At 43.7% G+C, this 21,846-nt stretch overlaps 1 protein-coding gene across 2 annotated transcripts in view; it reads right to left on the reverse strand.

The window, feature by feature from the left end:
- Positions 1-239: 239 nt before the first annotated feature.
- Positions 240-21,846, reverse strand: part of MEI1 (meiotic double-stranded break formation protein 1) — a 1,359,645-nt gene continuing 1,338,038 nt past the window's right edge. For both annotated transcript variants that reach the window (XM_077277434.1, XM_077277433.1), the window contains 3 exons: positions 13,497-13,628; positions 4,918-5,024; positions 240-810 (listed from right to left, as the gene is read on the reverse strand). In XM_077277434.1, the coding sequence (XP_077133549.1) occupies positions 768-810; positions 4,918-5,024; positions 13,497-13,628 (282 nt within the window). In that variant the 3' untranslated portion in view covers positions 240-767. The remainder of the gene's footprint in view (positions 811-4,917; positions 5,025-13,496; positions 13,629-21,846) is intronic.

Below are 21,846 nucleotides of genomic sequence, written 5' to 3' on the forward strand. Positions count from 1 at the left end.
AGTACTTTGCTCTGCCGTCAACAGGGCAGACAGAATACGCCTGCGCAGGAGCCACAGCAGGAAGACAAGAAGAGGACGTCATCGTATGAAGATGGGAAGCGCCGGACCGCGACGCCCATCGGACCGGACCGCAGCAGGACCGCCTCTGGGTGAGTATAATATAACCTGCTTTTCTTATCTTGCAGGTTACATCGGGGGCTTATCTACAACATTACAGAATGGTGTAGATAAGCCCTGATGCCGGTGGCCTTAGTTTATAGGACAATTTTGCAGAATGATTACAACAGTATCTGTACCTCTAAGATCAAGTGTGTTATAAACAGCGACCTGTAATCGTACTAACATGCTGAATAATAATAATAATAATGAGTTGTTTTACTGCACAGTGAATGTCACAAAAAAACAAACCCAAAAACAAAGGCACGACTGCTTTTTTTTCCATTCCACCTCAGAAAGTTTTTTTTTTCATTTTTAAATACATTATATTGTGCCATATATTAAATTGTTCCATACAGTTTGCTTTTTCACACATTAAATTGTGTCATCTAAAAGTACAACTTTTCCTGTAAAAAAAAACAAAAAACCCAATAACGTATTTCCAATACAGTGTTCAGAGAGACAAGATCTCTCATGCAATGAAAGTGGTTTTATTTGTACAAATAACGTATGTTGTATCAAAAGAAAGAAAATATTTTCTGCACCACATGGACTTTCACTGATCTTCATTATATGCAGCCAGAATAGTGACAACATCTTGTTGACATTTCCTACCCTACATGAATTAAGCACATGGCAGTTCCATCTATATATCTGAGATAATTAATATTAAGAAAAACAATCCACACATACACTTGGCCATTAGATGGTGCTGACATCTTCAACCCCAATTCTAAAAAGTGGGGATGCTGGGTAAAATGTAAAGAAAACAAGAATGCTATGATTTGGAAAATTGTTATACTACATCAGACAAGAATTAAACAACATTCCTCACTCAAAATGCCAGCTATTGGTCTCCTTACTTCTCAGACTTTTACAGGCTGATGTAACATGAAGAGGGGATGCTACAAAATGACCTTGTCCCAACCTTTGATAGATGTGTTGATACCATCAATTTCTAAATTACATATTTTTTTTAAATGAAATGGAAAAATGTCTAAAGTTCATTTCTATAAGTGGTAATCTACTGTGATATATAGCTATAAGAGATTTCCAAATCCTTGCATTTTTGTTTGTTTTCTTTAAATTTTTCAGTGACCCAACTGTTTTGGAATTAGAGTTATATGAATGGCCATCTACACGGTCTATGAAGTTTGATTTATTATTGAAAGAAGGTTTAGATTGTAGGTAGCTATTCCGGACAGTTTATTAAAAGTAACTCTCTGTATGATACCGCAAAGAATAAGTTCACCTTGGAACACTGTTTTTCCAGTTTATATACATGCAGTATAGAATTAATGTAGATAATGTTAACAAGGTTTTCAGATATATAATATTACATACAGTGGGGAAATAAGTATTTGATACACTGCTGACTTTGCAAGTTCTCCAACCTATAAAGAATGGAGAGGTCTGTAATTTTTATTGTAGGTACACTTCACCAGTGAGAGCCAGAATCTAAAAATAAAAACCATAATCACAATGTATAATTTTTAAATAATTAAATTCAATTTTATTGCATTGAAATAAGTGTTTGATCACCTACCAATAGCAAGAATTTTGGCTCTCACAGACTTGTTAGTTTTTATTTAAGAAGCCCTCCTACTCTGCACTCATTACCTGTGTTAATTGCACCTGTTTGAACTCGTTACCTGTATAAAAGACACCTGTCTACACACTCAATCAGTAACACTCCAATCTCTCCACCATGGCCAAGACCAAAGAGCTGTCAAAGAACACCAGGAACAAAAGTGTAGAACTGAAAAAGGCTGGGATGGGATACTGGACAATGGGCAAGCTTGGTGAGAAGGCAACAACTGTTGGCATAATTATTAGAAAATAGAATAAACACAAGATGACTGTCAATCTTCCTCGGTCTGGGGCTCCATGCACGATCTCGCCTCGTGGGGTAAGGATGTTTCTGAGAAAGATCATGAATCAGCCCAGAACTACATGGGAGGACCTGGTCAATGAACTGAAAAGAACTGGGACCACAGTCTGAAACATTAACACTGGTAACACACTACGCCGTCATGGATGAAAATCCTGCAGGACACACAAGGCCCCCCTGCCCACTCCAGCACATATTCAGGCCCGTTTAAAATTTACCAATGACCATCTGGATGATTCACAGGAGGCATGGGAGAAGGTCATGTGGTCAGATGAGTCCAAAATAGAACATTTTGGTATCAACTCTACTTGACGTCTTTAAAGAAAGAAGAAGGATGAGCACAACCCCAAGAACACAGTCTCAGCCATGAAGCATGGTGGGGGAAACATCATACTTTGGTTATACTTTTCTGCAAACGGGACAGGACGACTGCACCGTATTGAAGGGAGAATGGATGGGGTCATGTATTGGAAGATTTTGGTCACCAACCTCCTGTTCTCAGTAAGAGCACTGAAGATGGGTCATGGATGGGTCTTCCAGCATGAAAATGACCTGAAACACACAGCCAGGGCAACTAAGAAGTGGCTTCACAAGAAGCATTTCAAAGTCCAGTAGTGGCCTAGCCAGTGTCCAGGCCTGAATCCAATAGAAAATCTTTTTGAGGTAGCTGAAACTTAATGCCCAGCGACAGTTCCAAAACCTGAAAGATCTGGAGAAGATCTGTATGGAGGAGTGGGCAAAAATCCCTGCTGTAGTGTATGCAACTTGGTCAAGAACTACAGGAAATGTCTGACCTCTGTAATTGCAAACAAAAGGTTTCTCTACCAAATATTAAAGGGCCACTGTCACCCCCCTCCAGCCGTTATAAACTAAAAGAGCCACCTTGTGCAGCAGTAATGCTGCATTCTAACAAGGTGGCTCTTTTAGTTTTAGGTTCAAGTATACCCCAAAAAACCCGATTTGATACTTAGCCATAATTGGTGTCTCTAGCCACGTAGACTGGTCCTCCCTTCCCAGCTCGAAACGCTCCTCTGCCGTCACTCACATCTTCTTGGTCTTTCTGCGCCGCCCCCTCAGCGCTGTTTACGTTTTCAAACCGGCGCCTGCGCTGTGTAGTACTGTTCTGCGCTGACGCAGTAAGCTCTGGCCGTCTGCCGTCCAAGCCAGGCTTTCACACTGCGCCTGCGTGGGCAGTGCGGCCCCCACCTTTGGAATCCCCGCCTCGCACTGTGTTATGCATTATGCACAGTGCGGGGCTGGTATTCCTGGGCATGCGCACAGCGTGTTGCATCCTGTCAGCCCGGTCCCCCGCCTTACTGCTTCTGGATACAATATACAGATCGTGCCTCCTCCTCCTCTAGCAATCGCCGGGCAAGAAGCAACTTTGGAAACTTGCCTGCTAGGTGGGTAAAGATCACCCCCAATTTATTATCAGATCAAGACCCATAAATAACACACCTACACACAACACACACCACCTAGCAGGCAAGTTTCCAAAGTTGCTTCTTGCCCGGCGATTGCTAGAGGAGGAGGAGGCACGATCTGTATATTGTATCCAGAAGCAGTAAGGCGGGGGACCGGGCTGACAGGATGCAACACGCTGTGCGCATGCCCAGGAATACCAGCCCCGCACTGTGCATAATGCATAACACAGTGCGGGGCGGGGATTCCAAAGGTGGGGGCCGCACTGCCCACGCAGGCGCAGTGTGAAAGCCTGGCTTGGACGGCAGACGGCCAGAGCTTACTGCGTCTGCGCAGAACAGTACTACACAGCGCAGGCGCCGGTTTGAAAACGTAAACAGCGCTGAGGGGGCGGCGCAGAAAGATCAAGAAGATGTGAGTGACGGCAGAGGAGCGTTTCGAGCTGGGGAGGGAGGACCAGTCTACGTGGCTAGAGACACCAATTATGGCTAAGTATCAAATCGCGTTTTTTGGGGTATACTTGAACCTAAAACTAAAAGAGCCACCTTGTTAGAATGCAGCATTACTGCTGCACAAGGTGGCTCTTTTAGTTTATAACGGCTGGAGGGGGGTGACAGTGGCCCTTTAAGTTCTGTTTCTTTTTTCTAATACTTATTTCATGCAATAAAATGCTAACTAATTATGTAAAAATCATACAATGTGATTTCCTGGATTTTTATTTAAGGTTTTGTCTCTTTCAGTGGAAGTATACCTACAATAAATATTACAGACCTCTACATTCTTTGTAGGTGGGAAAACTTGCAAAATTGTCAGTCTAATACTTATTTTCCCACCTTTATAGTAAAAATGTAATGATTTTATATATAATAGCTTGGCAAATATTATTATAAATTTTGCGTGGAAAGAGTTGTGGACAACAGCAGCTACCTCTCCATTAATTCCTCGCCCAGATGCAGTGGCAAGTTCCTATCTCATCAGGCAGGAAAGGAGTTCTAGTTCAGGAAATAGGTGTGGGTTCCAGAAATGGGACCCAAAGCAATTAGATATATTTGTCAAATGTCTAAAAACAAATTTTAGCTGCTAGTAGTAAGAATGTGTAGCTTCAATATCCTGACCTACAATTGGACATCATATTAAACTATTTGACTTAAAATGGATTCTCAAATTATCACTTACTTTATAGAGCAGCTTTTACAGTTTTGAAACTTACAATCATTCCCTGCTGGCCTAGTGGCTGCAGACAGACTGCTCTACATTGTAGCCAGAGTCTATAGCACTGGAATGGGAAACACTAATAACTTTTCTGATGTATTATAGGACTTAACTAACTTAGTAGTGTATTATCTGGTTACAATCTTTCTGTTGATTCTGAATTCTATTGTAATATATATTACGGTACTCATCTTTTAGCTGTCTAATGTTCTCTTGATAACAATATAAAAGGATACAGCATAGGCGTTGAAACTGATCTCTTGGGAATACTGTTAATATTTTTCAAAAGTTCTTGCATTACTGCTTTCTTAGCCGGATCATTTGGAATATGCTTGTCCTGTAACTATAAAACAGAAGGTAAAGCTACATGTATGCCACAATATGTTGAATTAAAGGTCCATAAAATGTAGATTTAACCCTTTAACTATCAAGGATGTAAGTAATATTTCATGACTTTAAACAATGCTCAACCCTAGATATATTATTTTTTAGGAAACATTGGGCAACTAAGAGCTTGTTAACATCACATTTTTTGCTTATATTTTTTGTGTAATTGGAAAACTCTTGACACACACACTAAACATGCTCCACCTCCCTGGATATTTCAAACATGTCCTCCACTGTGGACCACTGTTGAGGGGAGGAGAGGAATTCAGGGAAGCCTACCCCACTTATAACCATCCCAACTCAAACAGCGGGTGAGAACGCCTCACATATAAACTGGACCTCAACTCTCATGGAGCAGGAAGAGGAGAGGAAAAGACAGCAGACAAAAAGAAAGTGGCAGAGCAAGCCAAAAGTGGAGAAAGATGGCAAGCAGGGAAGTGAGAAAGCAAGGTAGGTGGATCGGGAGGAAGACATGGATCAAAAAAGGAGCAAGAAGGATGAGCAGGAGACCTGGTGTCCTAGAAAAGGAGATGAGAAATGTGAGAAATGTGTTGGTGGGATGCAAAATAATTACACTATGTTGCACGATCATGACATTTGGGGGTGGTATTTTTTTGGCTTAAACTGTACAATGAGGATATTATTTTTGTGGTTGACACTCTATGTGGATATTGCTTTTGTATCTGCCACTGTATATTATGCGGTTACTACTTTTGTGACTGATTCTATATATGAGGTGCTTTTGTATATTAGTGTAACCCTGGTTGGTGTGGACTCACTGTGCCATGAGCCTCGCTTACTCTGGAGAGGCGTTCCTAAGCGACTACCTGGTTTTCGTAAGAGCCTCTGGTGGTGAAGATAAGCTTGGACATAGGTAGTTGCCAGGTACCACTCTAGGGCAGTCCCTGGGACTGCAACAGTTGGCCGGAAGGTCAGATACATGGTACGAGGTACAGAAGGGCAAGACAGAAGCGTAGCCAGAGGTCCAAGGTTGGGGCAGGCAGTCCAGGATCAATACACGAAGCTGATGTCGGGAATGGGAGGTCAAGCAGGACAGACAAACAAGCCAGGTCTTTAACGGGAAGCAGGATAAAGGATAACGCATGAACGTGTGCTAATGGGGTAGGAACCAACGTTCATCCTGGGAGTGCCCCTCCATAGTCCCCTTCTTTCTTGGCCAGACCAGTGTATCATATTCATTTAATAGAATCCTCACTTTCTTCATTTCTTGTCAATAGTCTCATCAGTTGTTTCAAATGTCCATCAGATGGTCCCATAAGCACACCAAAACCACATATATAAAACCGCATATATAAAGCTCTCTAATATCTCCCTGCTGTATGCTATAAATGAATATGATACACTTTCATGCATGCCAGATTTTCCCTCTCTTTTTCCTTTTTTAGTGTTGTATTTTGTCTGTATTTTCTATAGGACGGCCAAGGATGTCTAATGCTAAAAGACCATTTATGTTTTAATTCCTCTCACATATATAGGGACATCACATATCAATGAATAATGTTGATTGTAGGATGTCAGTAATTTACCACAAGCACTTTAGTACATAATATCTTTCACATAATAGTTTACAGCACTTTTGCACTTTAGCTATAATACATTCAATCACACTGCCACAAGCAAAAATATATTGGTACATCACATAAGGCATTTCTCTTTCACACTATACTCACCAACACTTCACCTATTTTTTACATGTGCAATGTCTCGGATTCCCTCTCGTCTCATCCCTTTCATTGTCCTGTCCAAGTGCAGCGCCCCAGAGTCCTGGTCGTTGCAGTACTGTGGCTCCGCCACTAAGGGGAGCTATGGAACGTCTGATGGCACTGAAGGAGTTCATCTGATCAGGTATCACAGACACCAATACATTTCACAGTCGGGCCTCCGGGGGGAGCTAAGGGTTCTATTCACTAGGCCACTCCCCACCATAGTGGGTAAACTGGGGGTCAGGCAGGAAGTTAGATCAGAAAGCTGACTGGGTTGGAACCAGGCAACACCTTGTGGCAGAGGGTGTTGTGGGGGAAGATACAGTAGGGTCTCTGTCAGGGGTGGGATCCTGACAGAGGCTTGGCAACTTGAGCGAACGTAACGGGACCGTGCCTGCTCAGGATAGCGGCGGTGCCCAAGGAAGGACGAGAAGCGAGATAGATTGTGCTGAGTGAGAAACGAGATCAAGCAATAAGGAGAATACCAGTAGGGGTTGTGCCGTAAGACCGAGGCAACACCCTGCTGAGGCGCACTACCGGTGGCCGGAACGCCGAGGGAGTATTACAACATCCAGCTTCAAGCGATACTCTAAACAGCGGCAGGACAGTTAGTCTAAGGCTGGCTGTCTCACTTAAATCACCTATGCAGTCTTGGGGGGCAACTTGTGGAGAGGGGCGACTCTAGGGTCCCAGAAGAGCTCCGAGCCTACCTGTCAAACGGGTGCCGTCCCAACCGTAACATCAGGGAAGGACGGAGGATTAGCAGAACATCATCTAATCGAGTTGTGAGGGAACTTAAGAAACAGACACAACAGTTGTGGGGACTTTCCGTAAGCACAGCAGGGAAGGACCGCAACACATAGCGCTAGAAGGAAGGCACAGATTTCCACCTGCTAGGAGAACTCTGGAGGTGCCATTGGACCGGCCGGACTTGCGCAGCCTGGTTATCCGGAATCCGGACTGAGGACCCAGAGATCTTCAGTAAAGAGGTAAAGCGACTGCAACTTGGTGTCCTCGTTATTTACCGCGACCTGCACCCCACAACTGCACCGCACCATCACAGCCTCACAACCCACTATCATCATCATCCATTTACACCGATCCCTACCATTCTACTGTGCGCCCCTCGGCAGGGTCACGGACCGGGGCCTAGCCACCGTGACAACCCCAGAGCAGAGACTCAGAGGCCCGGTACCGGGTACCCCTCGGCCCTGCGGCAGTGGGGGCGCTACACATGTCTACGTGATGTGCAGCCTGACACCTGCCGCCTCACGTGACTATGACGCGGGTGTCTGAGGGGATGGGAGGAGATTGGATTCCAGAACAGGTGTGTGCCTACGCATGGAAACAAAACATTTGATTGGCAGTTGTCCAGTCATGTGACTAGAACAGTGCAGTATTTATTTCAGACAGCTGCCACACTTAAACCACACCCCCTGAGGAAGCGACATAGACACGAAATGCGTGTTGGGGAACGAGGCCGCATTTCAGGCAGGACTGACAGATATAATGGGTATAACTCCTCCTACTTGTTATACTTTTAATATACATAGCGTTCATCATAGATCTACTGGCACGTCTTGACTGACACTGGGCTACTGCTCCCTTATTGAATGATTTTCCTACCACTATCTCACACAGAGTTCTAACTCAATTTAGAGGTACCAGTTGATATGTGTCTCTCATGAATTTCCAATACTGGACAAAACTTCTTAGTTTTTCTCATTTTACCACCATGTCTTGACCTATTCTCTGGCTTCTTTTTTTCACCCGTGGATCAAATCACATTGTACTCATAAATTCTATATTGTTTATGTATTTTTTATTATAATTTTTTGTATCAATAAAAACATTCATTTTTAGTATATGATAATTATGACATGTAGAAATCAACTGCATGCACTGTAAACTGTAAAATGATGATTTTACAGTCAGAATCATAGCTATAAATTTCTCCAGCTTCTTTGGGGATAGCGATGATGTCTGTAAAACACTGTGGAATATGGTGGTGCTATATAAACGACTAAAAAAATAAAAACCACATCAATAGGGCATTCATAAAATTATTCAGACTGAATAATATGAGTAAAATGTCTAAATTCACTAATAAAGTCATACATTTGTTCTGAGGGTATGTGCACACGTTGCGGATTTGGCTACGGATCCGCAGTGCACATGTTACGGAAAATTCAGCGCGCAAACGCTGTGGTTTATTTTCTGCAGCATGTCAATTCTTTGTGCGGATTCTGCAGCATTTTACACCTGTTCCATAATTGGAATCCGCAGGTGTAAAAACGCAGATGAAATCCGCACACACTCCGCGGTAAATCCATAGAATCCGCGTGGAAAAATCTGCAATGGAATCCGCAACGTGTGCACATACCCTGACACTCAGGGTCACAGCGTAGTGTAGAATATCACCCTGGTGCCAGTCAGTAACCCAGTTATTTTTACATCACCAAGGCATGCCTAAGACCACAACTGTGAATAAGTGTTCAAAAACAAAAAAAGAAATTGATTGAAAATGTAAAGTACAATAAGCAGTGACTTCTCCTTAGTGATATATTTCACTACACCCTGTGTTAGTGGTATATTATCAATATCAGTGACTTTCATAGGAAAACTTAATTTTAGCAAGGGTAAACCAAGCTCTTTTTCCACTTTCGAATAAACAAAATTTGCTGTGGAACTGCAATTAATCACAGATTTTAGCCACGCACATTTTTCTAAATAAGATAAATGAACTGAACAGGAGAATAGTAGGGGAATACTTGCACATCCTGGAAGTTACCGTAATTTACTTTCTGCTATACAGAATGGTTGTCATTAAAGAGCCTAACAGCCTCAAAGAAAGATATTGGATGAGAGTTCTAGAGCAGGCATGCACAACATGTGGCTCGTGGGCTGCATACGGCTTGTGGTGCGGCCTGCTGAAAGATTTGTGGTCCGCAGAGAATTAGGAGAATTCAGTTCCCATCTTCCTGTGTTCAGCTGTATTTGTGTATTTTCTGATGCGCATATGTAGTCTTAGGTAAACTGAAGACTGCGCACACGGTGTAAATGTTTAGGTGATTTATTGAAGCCTACGCATTTCAAGAGCTTTCCTGCTCTCTTCTTCAGGGCATCAGGATGCCCTGAAGAAGAGAGCAGGAAAGCTCTTGAAACGCGTAGGCTTCAATAAATCACCTAAAAATTTACACCGTGTGCGCGGTCTTCAGTTTACCTAAGACTACTACTCTCAACATCCTTGTGGATTTTTGTGGAGACCTGCTGCTGCGGTCAAGCACACATGGGAGTTGTGACCTAGGTTCACAACTCAAATAGGTGAGTACATTCCCTGCAAAGGGTTGTATGTTTTCCCTCAACAGTGTGACACATTGGGGGCGCCTTGTGTTTTTTTTCATTTACTGATGTGCATATGTGTTACACATAAAGGCGCCAGGACAGGGATAAAGCAGAGGAGTGCTTGTCAGCCTCTTCCACGATGTGCAGCAGTGTGATGAGGTCACCACGCTGCTGCTGCAGTGCAGAGGAGCTGTGTTTGTGTGGGTGGGGGACTTTACGAAGAGGAGCTTTGTGTGGGGGGAATGTGACAAAGAGGAGCTATGTGTGGGGGAGAATATGATGAAGAAGACCTGTGTGTGTGTCTGGGGAATTTGACAAGAGGAGTTGTGTGTGAGGAATATGACAAAGAGGAGCTGTGTGTGGGAGAGAATATGGCAAAGAGGAGCTGTGCGTGGGAGAGAATATGGCAAAGAGGAGCTGTGTGTGGGGGAGAATATCATGAAGAGAAGCTGTGTGTGGGCAGGGCCGGTTTTAGGCAAAGTGGGGCCCTAGGCAAAAGTTTAAAATGGGGCCCCAAATGCTAACAAATTGCACCATCACACAGAAACATTTCGGTTGTAGTTACATGCGCCAATTTCAGGCCACTAAAGGAGTGTGAATAACAATATTGAAGTCATTCGCCGCTTGTTTCTGGGCCACTTTACACCGGCTGAGGAATAATGATGGGGACAGAATAATCACTAGTAGATCAATCTGTCCACATACAGTACCATCTTAGCAGCATACCTGCAGCTTTCCCCGGGCGATGTGCTGCTGAGAACAAAGATTTTTGTTGCGGCATAACCAATCCAATCACTTGATGAATATCTTGCATTTTGCACTCTCCCTAGTTCTCCATATAGTATAATACACTTCCATAGTCCTCCATATAGTATAATGTACTCCCCCTAGTCCTCCATATAGTATAATGTACTCCCTCTAGTCCTCCATATAGTATAACACACTCCCCATAGTCCTCCATGTAGTGTAATAGACTCCCCATTGTCCTCCAAAGAGTATAATACACTCCCCATAGTCCTCCATAGAGTATAATACACTCCCATAGTCCTCCATAGAGTATAATGCAGTCCCCATATAAAATATAATTCTGACCTCATATAGTATAACGCAACCCCCCATAGCATATAATGCAGCCCCCCCACAGAATATAATGCAGTCCCCAACAGAATATAATACTGTGTGTTTGTAATAAACATATATATATATGCGTTACACCTTACATACATAGATACACATACATATACAGTACATGCAAACACACATACTGTACATACATACACACAGATACACATACATATACCGTACATGCAAACACACACATATACCATACATACACACAGATACAAATACCGTCATACATACACATACTGTACATACAAACATGCATATACTGAACATACACACACATATACTGTATGTACAAACACACATATACTATACATACACACAGATACGCATACATACACTGTCATACATACACGTACTATACATACACACACGCATATACTGTACATACACAGACATACCGTACATATATATACCGTATATACAAACACACACATATACTATACATACACACAGATACACATACATATATCGCCATACATACACGTACTATACATACACACACGCATATACCGTACATACACAGACATACTATACATACATATACCGTATATACAAACACACACATATACTATACATACACACAGATACACATACCATCATACATACATATACTGTACATACACACATATACCGTACATACACATAGATGCACATACATATACCGTACATGCATACACACATATAACGTACAAACATACAGATACACATACTCATACAGTACATACATATACACACATACCGTACATACAGACACATATACCGTATATACATACACATATACTGTACATACACACACACAGTTATATACACATATAATATACACATACCGTACACACATATACATACACATATAGTGTACATACATGCACATAAATACCATATATACATACAAATATATCTGATATACACAGATACACACATATTATACACACAGACATAGACATATACTGTAAATGCATACACATAGCTACACACACACACTATACATACACAGATGCACATACATACTGTACATCTACAAGCATATACATACACACATACTAATCTTGTATATCAGGTGATCAGATGAGCCCTGGAGGAGGCCAGTTCAGTTGGAGAGGGCTGCAGAACCCACTGTGGGGGATGGGGCACAGAGCAGACAGGACTGATATCAGCCCCCTGGTGCTGCCGTGTTGTCCTTTGCAGTGAGCTCCTCCCCCATCTCTTCACAGTGAGGAGATGCCGCAGCCTGCTGGGAACAGAACAGTGGAGGGAGCAGATATACAACTTAAGTCCTGCTCTTCCTCCACTGCTGTCCCTGACTCCCTGTGTGCTGTGCGGCGGGGCCCCTGACTGTAGGTGAGTACTCACCAGTCTCCATTGGGATGCGCCATGCAGGAGAACAGAGAGATTGCAGCCAATGAGCGCTCTCCTCAGTCTGGTGAGGAAAGTGTTCATTGGCCAGCGTCTCTACCTGCATGACAGGCCCCCCTTTTGAACTCCTGCACTCTGCGCACCGCTCTCTCCCTGGCACTGGGTGTTAGCATGATTACAGGAGGGAGTGAGAGGGGCCCGATGCTACATGATATGGGGCCTGCCTGCAGACACCACCCTCCACCTCTGCCCCAGAGCAGTGGCACCAGTGGTATGTCTGCCCCTGGCTGGGGGCCCCTAGGGCAGTGGGGGCCCTAGGCAGCTGCCTAGTCTGCCTGCCCCTAACGCCGGCCCTGTGTGGGGGGGAGAATATGATGAAGAGGAGCTTTGTGTGTGTGGTTGATATTACGGAGAAGAGCTGTGTGTGTGGTTAATATGACGGAGAGGAGCTATGTGTGTGGGAAATATGACAGAGAGGAGCTGTGCATGGGGGAGAATATGATGAAGAGGAGCTGTGTGTGGGGGGGATATGATGAGAAGAGCTGTGTGTAGGGGGGAATATGACAAAGAGGAGCTGTGGTGTAGGGGGATATGATGAAGAGAAGTTGTGGGGAGGGAATATGACGAAGAGGAGCTGTGAATAGGTGGAAAGCAAGTCCCACTTATTCAAAAGATAAACTGAAACACACTATTGTCGCTCAGTAGCATATACTGTATAAGTGTGCCTTGAGTCCACTGTGAGAAAAGCACAATACAAATGTATGAGTGATGTATTTTTAGTGTAGCCACAAAGTGTGAAAATGGGCTGAAATCCTCTATTAGGAAAAGGTAAATAAATTACAATGAATAATTATAAGAAATTAATGTTAAATTCTAACCTGAAGCAAGAAAATTTGCAAATCCTGCAAAACAGTTTGCGGAAGGTCCATAAGTTTTAAATTTGCTGCCTCATCAAGAATTTGATCTATTTCATTTAGTGTAAGAATATTGAAGCTCTCATATTTCAGGAACTAAAGAAAAAAAAAGTTAAATATTTTCAAATACGGTAACAATTCAAGTTTCATCTTATGTAGTATTTGGCAAAAGTAAATCTATGTATCTCTTTGTTTATTTATCCATATATACATGTACAGTATTTATATATACATAGCTATTCTCCTGCATCTATAGGCAAAAATAGCAAAGATACTGCTTTAAAAACAATTAAAGGGGTATTCCCAAGTTCTTAAATTGCTTTAATTAGCTAGCGTGAATATAAGCAAGTTTTCGCAATTGCATTGCTTTTTCTATCTGTGATCATTCTCCGGCAATGAGAGCTTTTATTTTTTATAGTGTACAGCTGGTTTCCATGGAGCCTGGCCTCTAGGCCATGTACAAAAGTATGCAGTAACTACATTCCAGGAGATGGGTTAACTCTTAATATACTAGTCACCTCTCTCCAACTCATTGATTTCGATACAGAAGTTAGCTGTTTGTTATGATCCGGTGACTTTGGAGCCGCATGAACTTTCTCTGGAGTAGGTCGAAACTGTACTGACTGCAAAACCTAAACTAACACCGCAACTAGAAGTAGCCGTGGGGTGTGCCTAACAAACCCTAGACACCTCGACACAGCCGGAGGATTAAATACCCCTATAGATGGAAATAGGAATACTACCTTGCCTCAGAGCAGAACCCCAAAGGATAGGCAGCCCCCCACGAATATTGACTGTGAGTAGGAGAGGAAAGACACACGCAGGCAGAAAACAGGATTCAGCAAAAGAGGCCACTCTAGCTAAATAGGGAAAGATAGGACAGAATACTAAGCGGTCAGTATTAAAACCCTTCCAAAAATATCCACAGCAGATAATACAAAAAGTTCCACAATCTAACTAAAGACATGGAATGTATATCTGCCACTCCAGAGAATCCAACAAGACTGAGAAAATACTGACAATCTAAGCTGGACAAAAAAACACTGAATAGCACAGAATTATTAAGCACACAGCATGTGTGCCACAGAAACAAAACCAGACACTTATCTTTGCTGATTTGGCAGAAGGCAGATGGAACCAAACCAGGACCAAAACCTCCCAACAACCATGGACAACTGGCAAGGACTAATGAATCCTGCACGCCTAAATACCCCAGTCAGAACTGCAATCAGCAGATACACCTGACCAGGACTGTAACTCAGGGACAACTGCATTACCACCTACAACCACCGGAGGGAGCCCAAAAGCAGAATTCACAACAGTACCCCCCCCTTGAGGAGGGGTCACCGAACCCTCACCAGAGCCCCCAGGCCGATCAGGACGAGCCAGATGAAAAGCATGAACCAAATCAGCAGCATGGACATCAGAGGCAAAAACCCAAGAATTATCCTCCTGGCCATAACCCTTCCATTTGACAAGATACTGAAGCCTCCGCCTCGAAAAACGAGAATCCAAAATCCTCTCAACCACATACTCCAACTCCCCATCAACCAACACCGGGGCCGGAGGATCAACAGAGGGAACAACGGGTACCACATATTTCCGCAATAAAGATCTATGGAAGACATTATGGATAGCAAAAGAGGCCGGAAGCGCCAATCGAAAAGACACCGGATTAATAATCCCAGAAATCCTATAAGGACCAATAAACCGAGGCTTAAACTTAGGAGAAGAAACCTTCATAGGAACATGACGGGAAGACAACCAGACCAGATCCCCAACCTGAAGCCGGGAACCAACACACCGACGACGGTTAGCAAAACGTTGAGCCTCCTCCTGAGACAACACCAAATTGTCCACCACATGAGCCCAAATCTGCTGCAACCTGTCGACCACCGAATCCACACCAGGACAGTCAGAAGGCTCAACCTGCCCAGAAGAAAAACGAGGATGAAAACCAAAATTACAAAAAAAAGGCAAAACCAAAGTAGCTGAACTATTATTAAGGGCAAACTCGGCCAATGGCAAAAAGGCCACCCAATCATCCTGATCAGCAGACACAATGCATCTCAAATAAGTCTCCAAGGTCTGATTAGTTCGCTCGGTTTGGCCATTTGTCTGAGGATGAAATGCCGAGGAAAAAGATAAATCAATGCCCAGCCTAGCACAAAAGGCCCGCCAAAACCTAGAAACAAACTGGGAACCTCTGTCAGACACAATATTCTCCGGAATACCATGCAAATGAACCACATGCTGAAAAAACAACGAAACTAAATCTGAAGAGGAAGGCAATTTAGGCAAAGGCACCAAATGAACCATCTTAGAAAACTGGTCACAAACAACCCAGATAACCGACATCCTCTGGGAAACCGGAAGATCAGAAATAAAATCCATAGAAATATGCGTCCAGGGCCTCTCAGGGACCGGCAATGGCAAAAGCAACCCACTAGCACGGGAACAACAAGGCTTGGCCCGCGCACAAGTCCCACAGGACTGCACAAAAGAATGCACATCACGTGATAAAGAAGGCCACCAAAAGGACCTACCAACCAAGTCTCTGGTACCAAAAATACCAGGATGACCAGCCAACACAGAACAGTGAACCTCAGAAATCACTCTACTAGTCCATCTGTCAGGAACAAACAGTATCCCCACTGGAAAACGATCAGGTCTGTCAGCCTGAAATTCCTGAAGAACCCGTCGTAAATCAGGGGAAATAGCAGAAAGATCCACCCCTTCTTTCAGAATGCCGACCGGTTCAAGGACCTCAGGAGAATCAGGCAAAAAACTCCTAGAAAGGGCATCAGCCTTAATATTCTTGGAACCTGGAAGATACGAGACCACAAAATCAGAACGGGAAAAAAACAAGGACCATCGAGCCTGTCTAGGATTCAGCCGCTTGGCAGACTCGAGGTAAATCAAATTCTTATGATCGGTCAAGACCACAAAACGGTGCTTAGCTCCCTCAAGCCAATGTCGCCACTCCTCAAATGCCCACTTCATAGCCAACAACTCCCGATTGCCAACATCATAATTGCGTTCAGCAGGCGAAAATTTACGGGAAAAGAATGCACACGGTTTCATCAAGGAACCAACATGATCCCTCTGGACAAAACGGCCCCTGCGCCAATCTCAGCAGCGTCAATCTCAACCTGAAACGGAAGGGAAACATCCGGTTGGCGCAACACCGGAGCAGAAGTAAATCGACGTTTAAGCTCCAGAAAGGCAGAAACAGCCGCAGAGGACCAATTCGCCACATCAGCGCCTTTCTTCGTCAAATCGGTCAAGGGTTTAACCACGCTGGAAAAGTTAGCAATGAAACGGTGATAAAAATTTGCAAAACCCAAAAATTTCTGAAGGCTCTTTACGGACATGGGTTGAATCCAATCATGAATGGCCTGAACCTTAACCGGATCCATTTCAATAGATGAAGGAGAAAAAATAAAACCCAAAAAAGAAACCTTCTGCACTCCAAAGAGACACTTAGACCCCTTCACAAACAAAGCATTGTCACGAAGGATCTGAAATACCATCCTGACCTGTTCCACATGAGACTCCCAATCATCAGAAAAAAATTAAAATATCGTCCAAATATACAATCAAGAATTTATCAATATAAGTCCGGAAGATATCATGCATGAAAGATTGAAAAACAGATGGAGCATTAGTGAGCCCGAACAGCATCACAAGGTATTCAAAATGGCCTTCGGGCATATTGAACGCAGTTTTCCATTCATCACCCTGCTTAATACGAACAAGATTATACGCCCCCCGAAGGTCAATCTTCGTAAACCAACTAGCCCCCTTAATCCTAGCAAACAAATTGGAAAGCAAAGGTAAAGGGTATTGAAACTTGACTGTGATCTTATTCAAGAGGCGATAATCAATACAGGGTCTCAAGGAGCCATCCTTCTTAGCAACAAAAAAAAAATCCCGCTCCCATTGGTGAAGAAGATGGCCGAATATGCCCTTTCTCCAAAGACTCCTTAACATAACTCCGCATAGCGGTATGTTCAGGCACAGACAGGTTGAAGAGTCGGCCCTTAGGAAACTTACAGCCTGGAATCAAATCAATAGCACAATCACAGTCCCTGTGCGGTGGAAGAGAACTGGACTTGGGCTCATCGAATACATCCTGAAAATCAGACAAAAACTCTGGAATTTCGGAAGAGGAAGAAGAGGAGATGGACATTAAAGGAACATTATTATGAACCCCCTGACAACCCCAACTAGTCACAGACATAGACTTCCAATCCAACACAGGATTATGTACATGTAACCACGGAAAACCCAACACGATAGCATCATGTAAATTATGCAATACCAGAAATCGACAATCTTCCTGATGGGCTGGCGCCATGCGCATGGTCACCTGTGTCCAAAACTGGGGCTTATTTTTAGCCAAAGGTGTAGCATCAATGCCCCTTAAAGGAATAAGGTTCTGCAAAGGCTGCAAGAGGAAACCACAACGCCTGGCAAACTCAAGGTCCATTAAGTTCAAAGCGGCGCCTGAATCCACAAACGCCAAGACAGAAAATTATGACAATGAGCAGATCAAGGACACCGATAACAGAAATTTAGGTTGTACAGTACTGATGGTAAATGAACTAGCGATCCTCTTTGTCCATTTAGGGCAGACTGAAATGACATGAGAAGCGTCGCCACAATAATAACACAACCTATTCTGACATCTGAGTCCTTGTCGTTCTGTCCTAGACAGAATCCTATCACACTGCATTGGCTCAGGACTCTGCTCTGAGGACAACGCCACAGCGCGTACAGTTCTGCGCTCCCGCAAGCGCCAATCAATCTGAATGGCCAAAGACATAGAATCACTCAGACCGACAGGCGTGGGAAACCCCACCATAACATCTTTAACGGATTCAGAAAGACCCTTTCTGAAAATTGCAGCCAAAGCATCATCATTCCATTTAGTCAACACAGACCATTTTCTAAATTTCTGACAATACAATTCTGCCGCCTCTTGACCCTGAGATAGGGCCAACAAGGTCTTCTCCGCTTGATCCACAGAATTAGGTTCATCATATAATAGTCCTAAAGCCTGAAAAAAGCAATCTACATTAAGCAAAGCCGGGTTCCCAGATTCCAGGGAAAATGCCCAATCCTGTGGATCACCACGCAGCAGGGAAATGACGATTTTAACCTGCTGAATAGAATACCCAGAGGATCGAGGTCTCAAAGCAAAAAACAGTTTACAGTTATTTTTAAAATTCAAAAATTTGGACCTGTCACCAAAAAACAAATCAGGAGTAGGAATCTTCGGCTCTAAAACAGGAGTCTGAACAATATAATCAGAAATTCCCTGTACCCTAGCAGCAAGCTGGTCTACACGAGAAGCTAATTCCTGAACATCCATGCTAACACAAGACTCCTTAGCCACCCAGAGAAAAAGAGAGAAGAAAAGGCAAAGCAAACTACAGAGAAAAAAAAATGACTCAACACCTTTCTTCCCTTCTTCTGAGATGCATTTAACTCATAGTGGGCCAGTTGTACTGTTATGATCCGGTGACTTTGGAGCCGCATGAACTTTCTCTGGAGTAGGTGTAAACTGTACTGACCACAAAACCTAAACTAACACCGCAACTAGAAGTAGCCGTGGGGTGTGCCTAACAAACCCTAGACACCTCGACACAGCCGGAGGAATAAATACCTCTATAGATGGAAATAGGAATACTACCTTGCCTCAGAGCAGAACCCCAAAGGATAGGCAGCCCCCCATGAATATTGACTGTGAGTAGGAGAGGAAAGACACACGCAGGCAGAAAACAGGATTCAGCAAAAGAGGCCACTCTAGCTAAATAGGGAAAGATAGGACAGAATACTAAGCGGTCAGTATTAAAACCCTTCCAAAAATATCCACAGCAGATAATACAAAAAGTTCCACAATCTAACTAAAGACATGGAATGTATATCTGCCACTCCAGAGAATCCAACAAGACTGAGAAAATACTGACAATCTAAGCTGGACAAAAAAACACTGAATAGCACAGAATTATTAAGCACACAGCATGTGTGCCACAGAAACAAAACCAGACACTTATCTTTGCTGATTTGGCAGAAGGCAGATGGAACCAAACCAGGACCAAAACCTCCCAACAACCATGGACAACTGGCAAGGACTAATGAATCCTGCACGCCTAAATACCCCAGTCAGAACTGCAATCAGCAGATACACCTGACCAGGACTGCAACTCAGGGACAACTGCATTACCACCTACAACCACCGGAGGGAGCCCAAAAGCAGAATTCACAACAGCTGTTACCTCTTCCTCCCTAACATCTTCTGAAGAGATATTATTATTATTATTATAGCGTCACTTATTCCATGGCTCTTTACATGTGAAGAGGGGTATACATAATAAAAAACAAGTACAGTAATCTTAAACAATAAAAGTCATAACTGGTACAGGAGGAGAGAGGACACTGCCCGCATGGACTCACAATCTACAAGGGATGGGTGAGGATACAAAAGGTGAGGGTAGAGCTGGTCATGCAGCAGTTTGGTGGTTACTGCAGGTTATAGGCTTGTCGGAAGAGGTAGGTCTTCAGGTTTCTTTTAAAGGTTTCCATGGTAGTTGAGAGCCTTATATCTTGGGGTAGAGAATTACAGAGTAGAGGGGATGCGCTGGAGAAATCTTGTATGCGATTGCGGGAAGGGGAGATAAGAGGGGAGTAGTGAAGGAGATCTTGTGAAGATCGGAGGTTGTGTGCAGGTAAGTACCGGGAGACTAGGTCACAGATATATGGAGGAGATAGGTTGTGGATGATTTTGTATGTCAAAGTTCGGCTTTTGAACTATAGTTTCTGGGTAATGAGGAGCCAGTGAAGCAATTGACAGAGGGGAGAGGCCGGGGATAGGTGGATTAGTCAGGCAGCAGAGTTTGGAATAGATTGGAGGGGTGCGAGAGTGTAAAGGTACCTTCACACTAAACAACTTTCCAACGAGAACGACAACGATCCGTGACGTTGCAGCGTCCTGGATAGCGATCTCGTTGAGTTTGACACGCAGCAGCGATCTGGATCCCGCTGTTATATCGCTGGTCGGAGCTAGAAGTCCAGAACTTTATTTGGTCGTCAGGTAGGCGTGTATGGTCGTGTTTGACAGCAAAAGCAACGATGTCAGCAATGTTTTTTACATGGAGCGTGAACGATAAGTGAGTCGCCGTTACATCACTGGATCGCTCCTGCATCGTTCTGGAGCTGCTGTGTTTGACGTCTCTACAGCAACCTAAACAGCGACGCTGCAGCGATCTAGTTTAGGTCGGATCGTTGTCTATATCGCTGGAGCATCGCTTAGTGTAACGGTACCTTTAGAGGGGAGGCCACAGAGCAGGAGGTTGCAGTAGTCAAGGCAGGAGAATATGGTTATAAATTGCCATCCTTGCAGCTTTTAGAAAGCCCCCGTCACACTAAGCGAGGTCGCTAGCAAGATCGCTGCTGAGTCACAAGTTTTGTGACGCAACAGCGACCTCAGTAGCGATCTCGCTATGTTTGACACGTAGCAGCGACCAGGCCCCTGCTGTGAGATCGCTGGTCGTGTTGGAATGGCCTGGACCTTTTTTTGATCGTTGAGGTCCCGCTGGGTAGCACACATCGCTGTGTTTGACACCTTACCAACGACCTCGTTGACTACAACGTCACACAGGACGTCCCTCATCGAGGTCTGAATTGTCATAATAGCTGCCATGTGACAGGGTCACAACGACCAACGACATCGTTGTACAGGTCGCTACAGGTCGCCGCATCGCTGCTGCGTCGTTGGGAAGATCTCACTGTTTGACATCTCACCAGCGACCTCATAGCGACGCAGCAATGATCCCTGACAGGTCGTATCGTTGTCCGGATCTCTTTAGCGTCGCTAAGTGTGACGGGGCCTTTAGAGCAGTTCTAATCAGTGCTCTCTGTTTGCACTGTCTGGACCTGTGTGCTTGTTCTAATGCCTTGTTATCTCTATGTATCTAGTAACAGCAGTGTACATTTCAGAACAAATTACTGATAGCTGAATGTGTTGTAGCAGAACTTGTGTTGGTCTTTATAGTTCTACTAATACTACAGATTTATTTACCATAGCTGTCACACAATGAGGAGAGACACCCTTCCAGAAACCAGTGAGGAGACTGTAAGGACACTGCATTGTTCTGAACTGCTCAAGAGACAACCTGAGAATAACCCTTAAAACCCATTAGTGACGGAGCCAATTTTGACATTAATGACCAAGCCAAATTTTTTAAATCTGACCAGTGTCACTTTATGTGGTAATAACTCTGGAATATGTAGTGTGGCTAATGGTCGC

Source organism: Ranitomeya variabilis, chromosome 8, assembly GCF_051348905.1.
Source record: "Ranitomeya variabilis isolate aRanVar5 chromosome 8, aRanVar5.hap1, whole genome shotgun sequence".
In the NCBI taxonomy this organism is placed as follows: Eukaryota; Metazoa; Chordata; class Amphibia; order Anura; family Dendrobatidae; genus Ranitomeya; species Ranitomeya variabilis.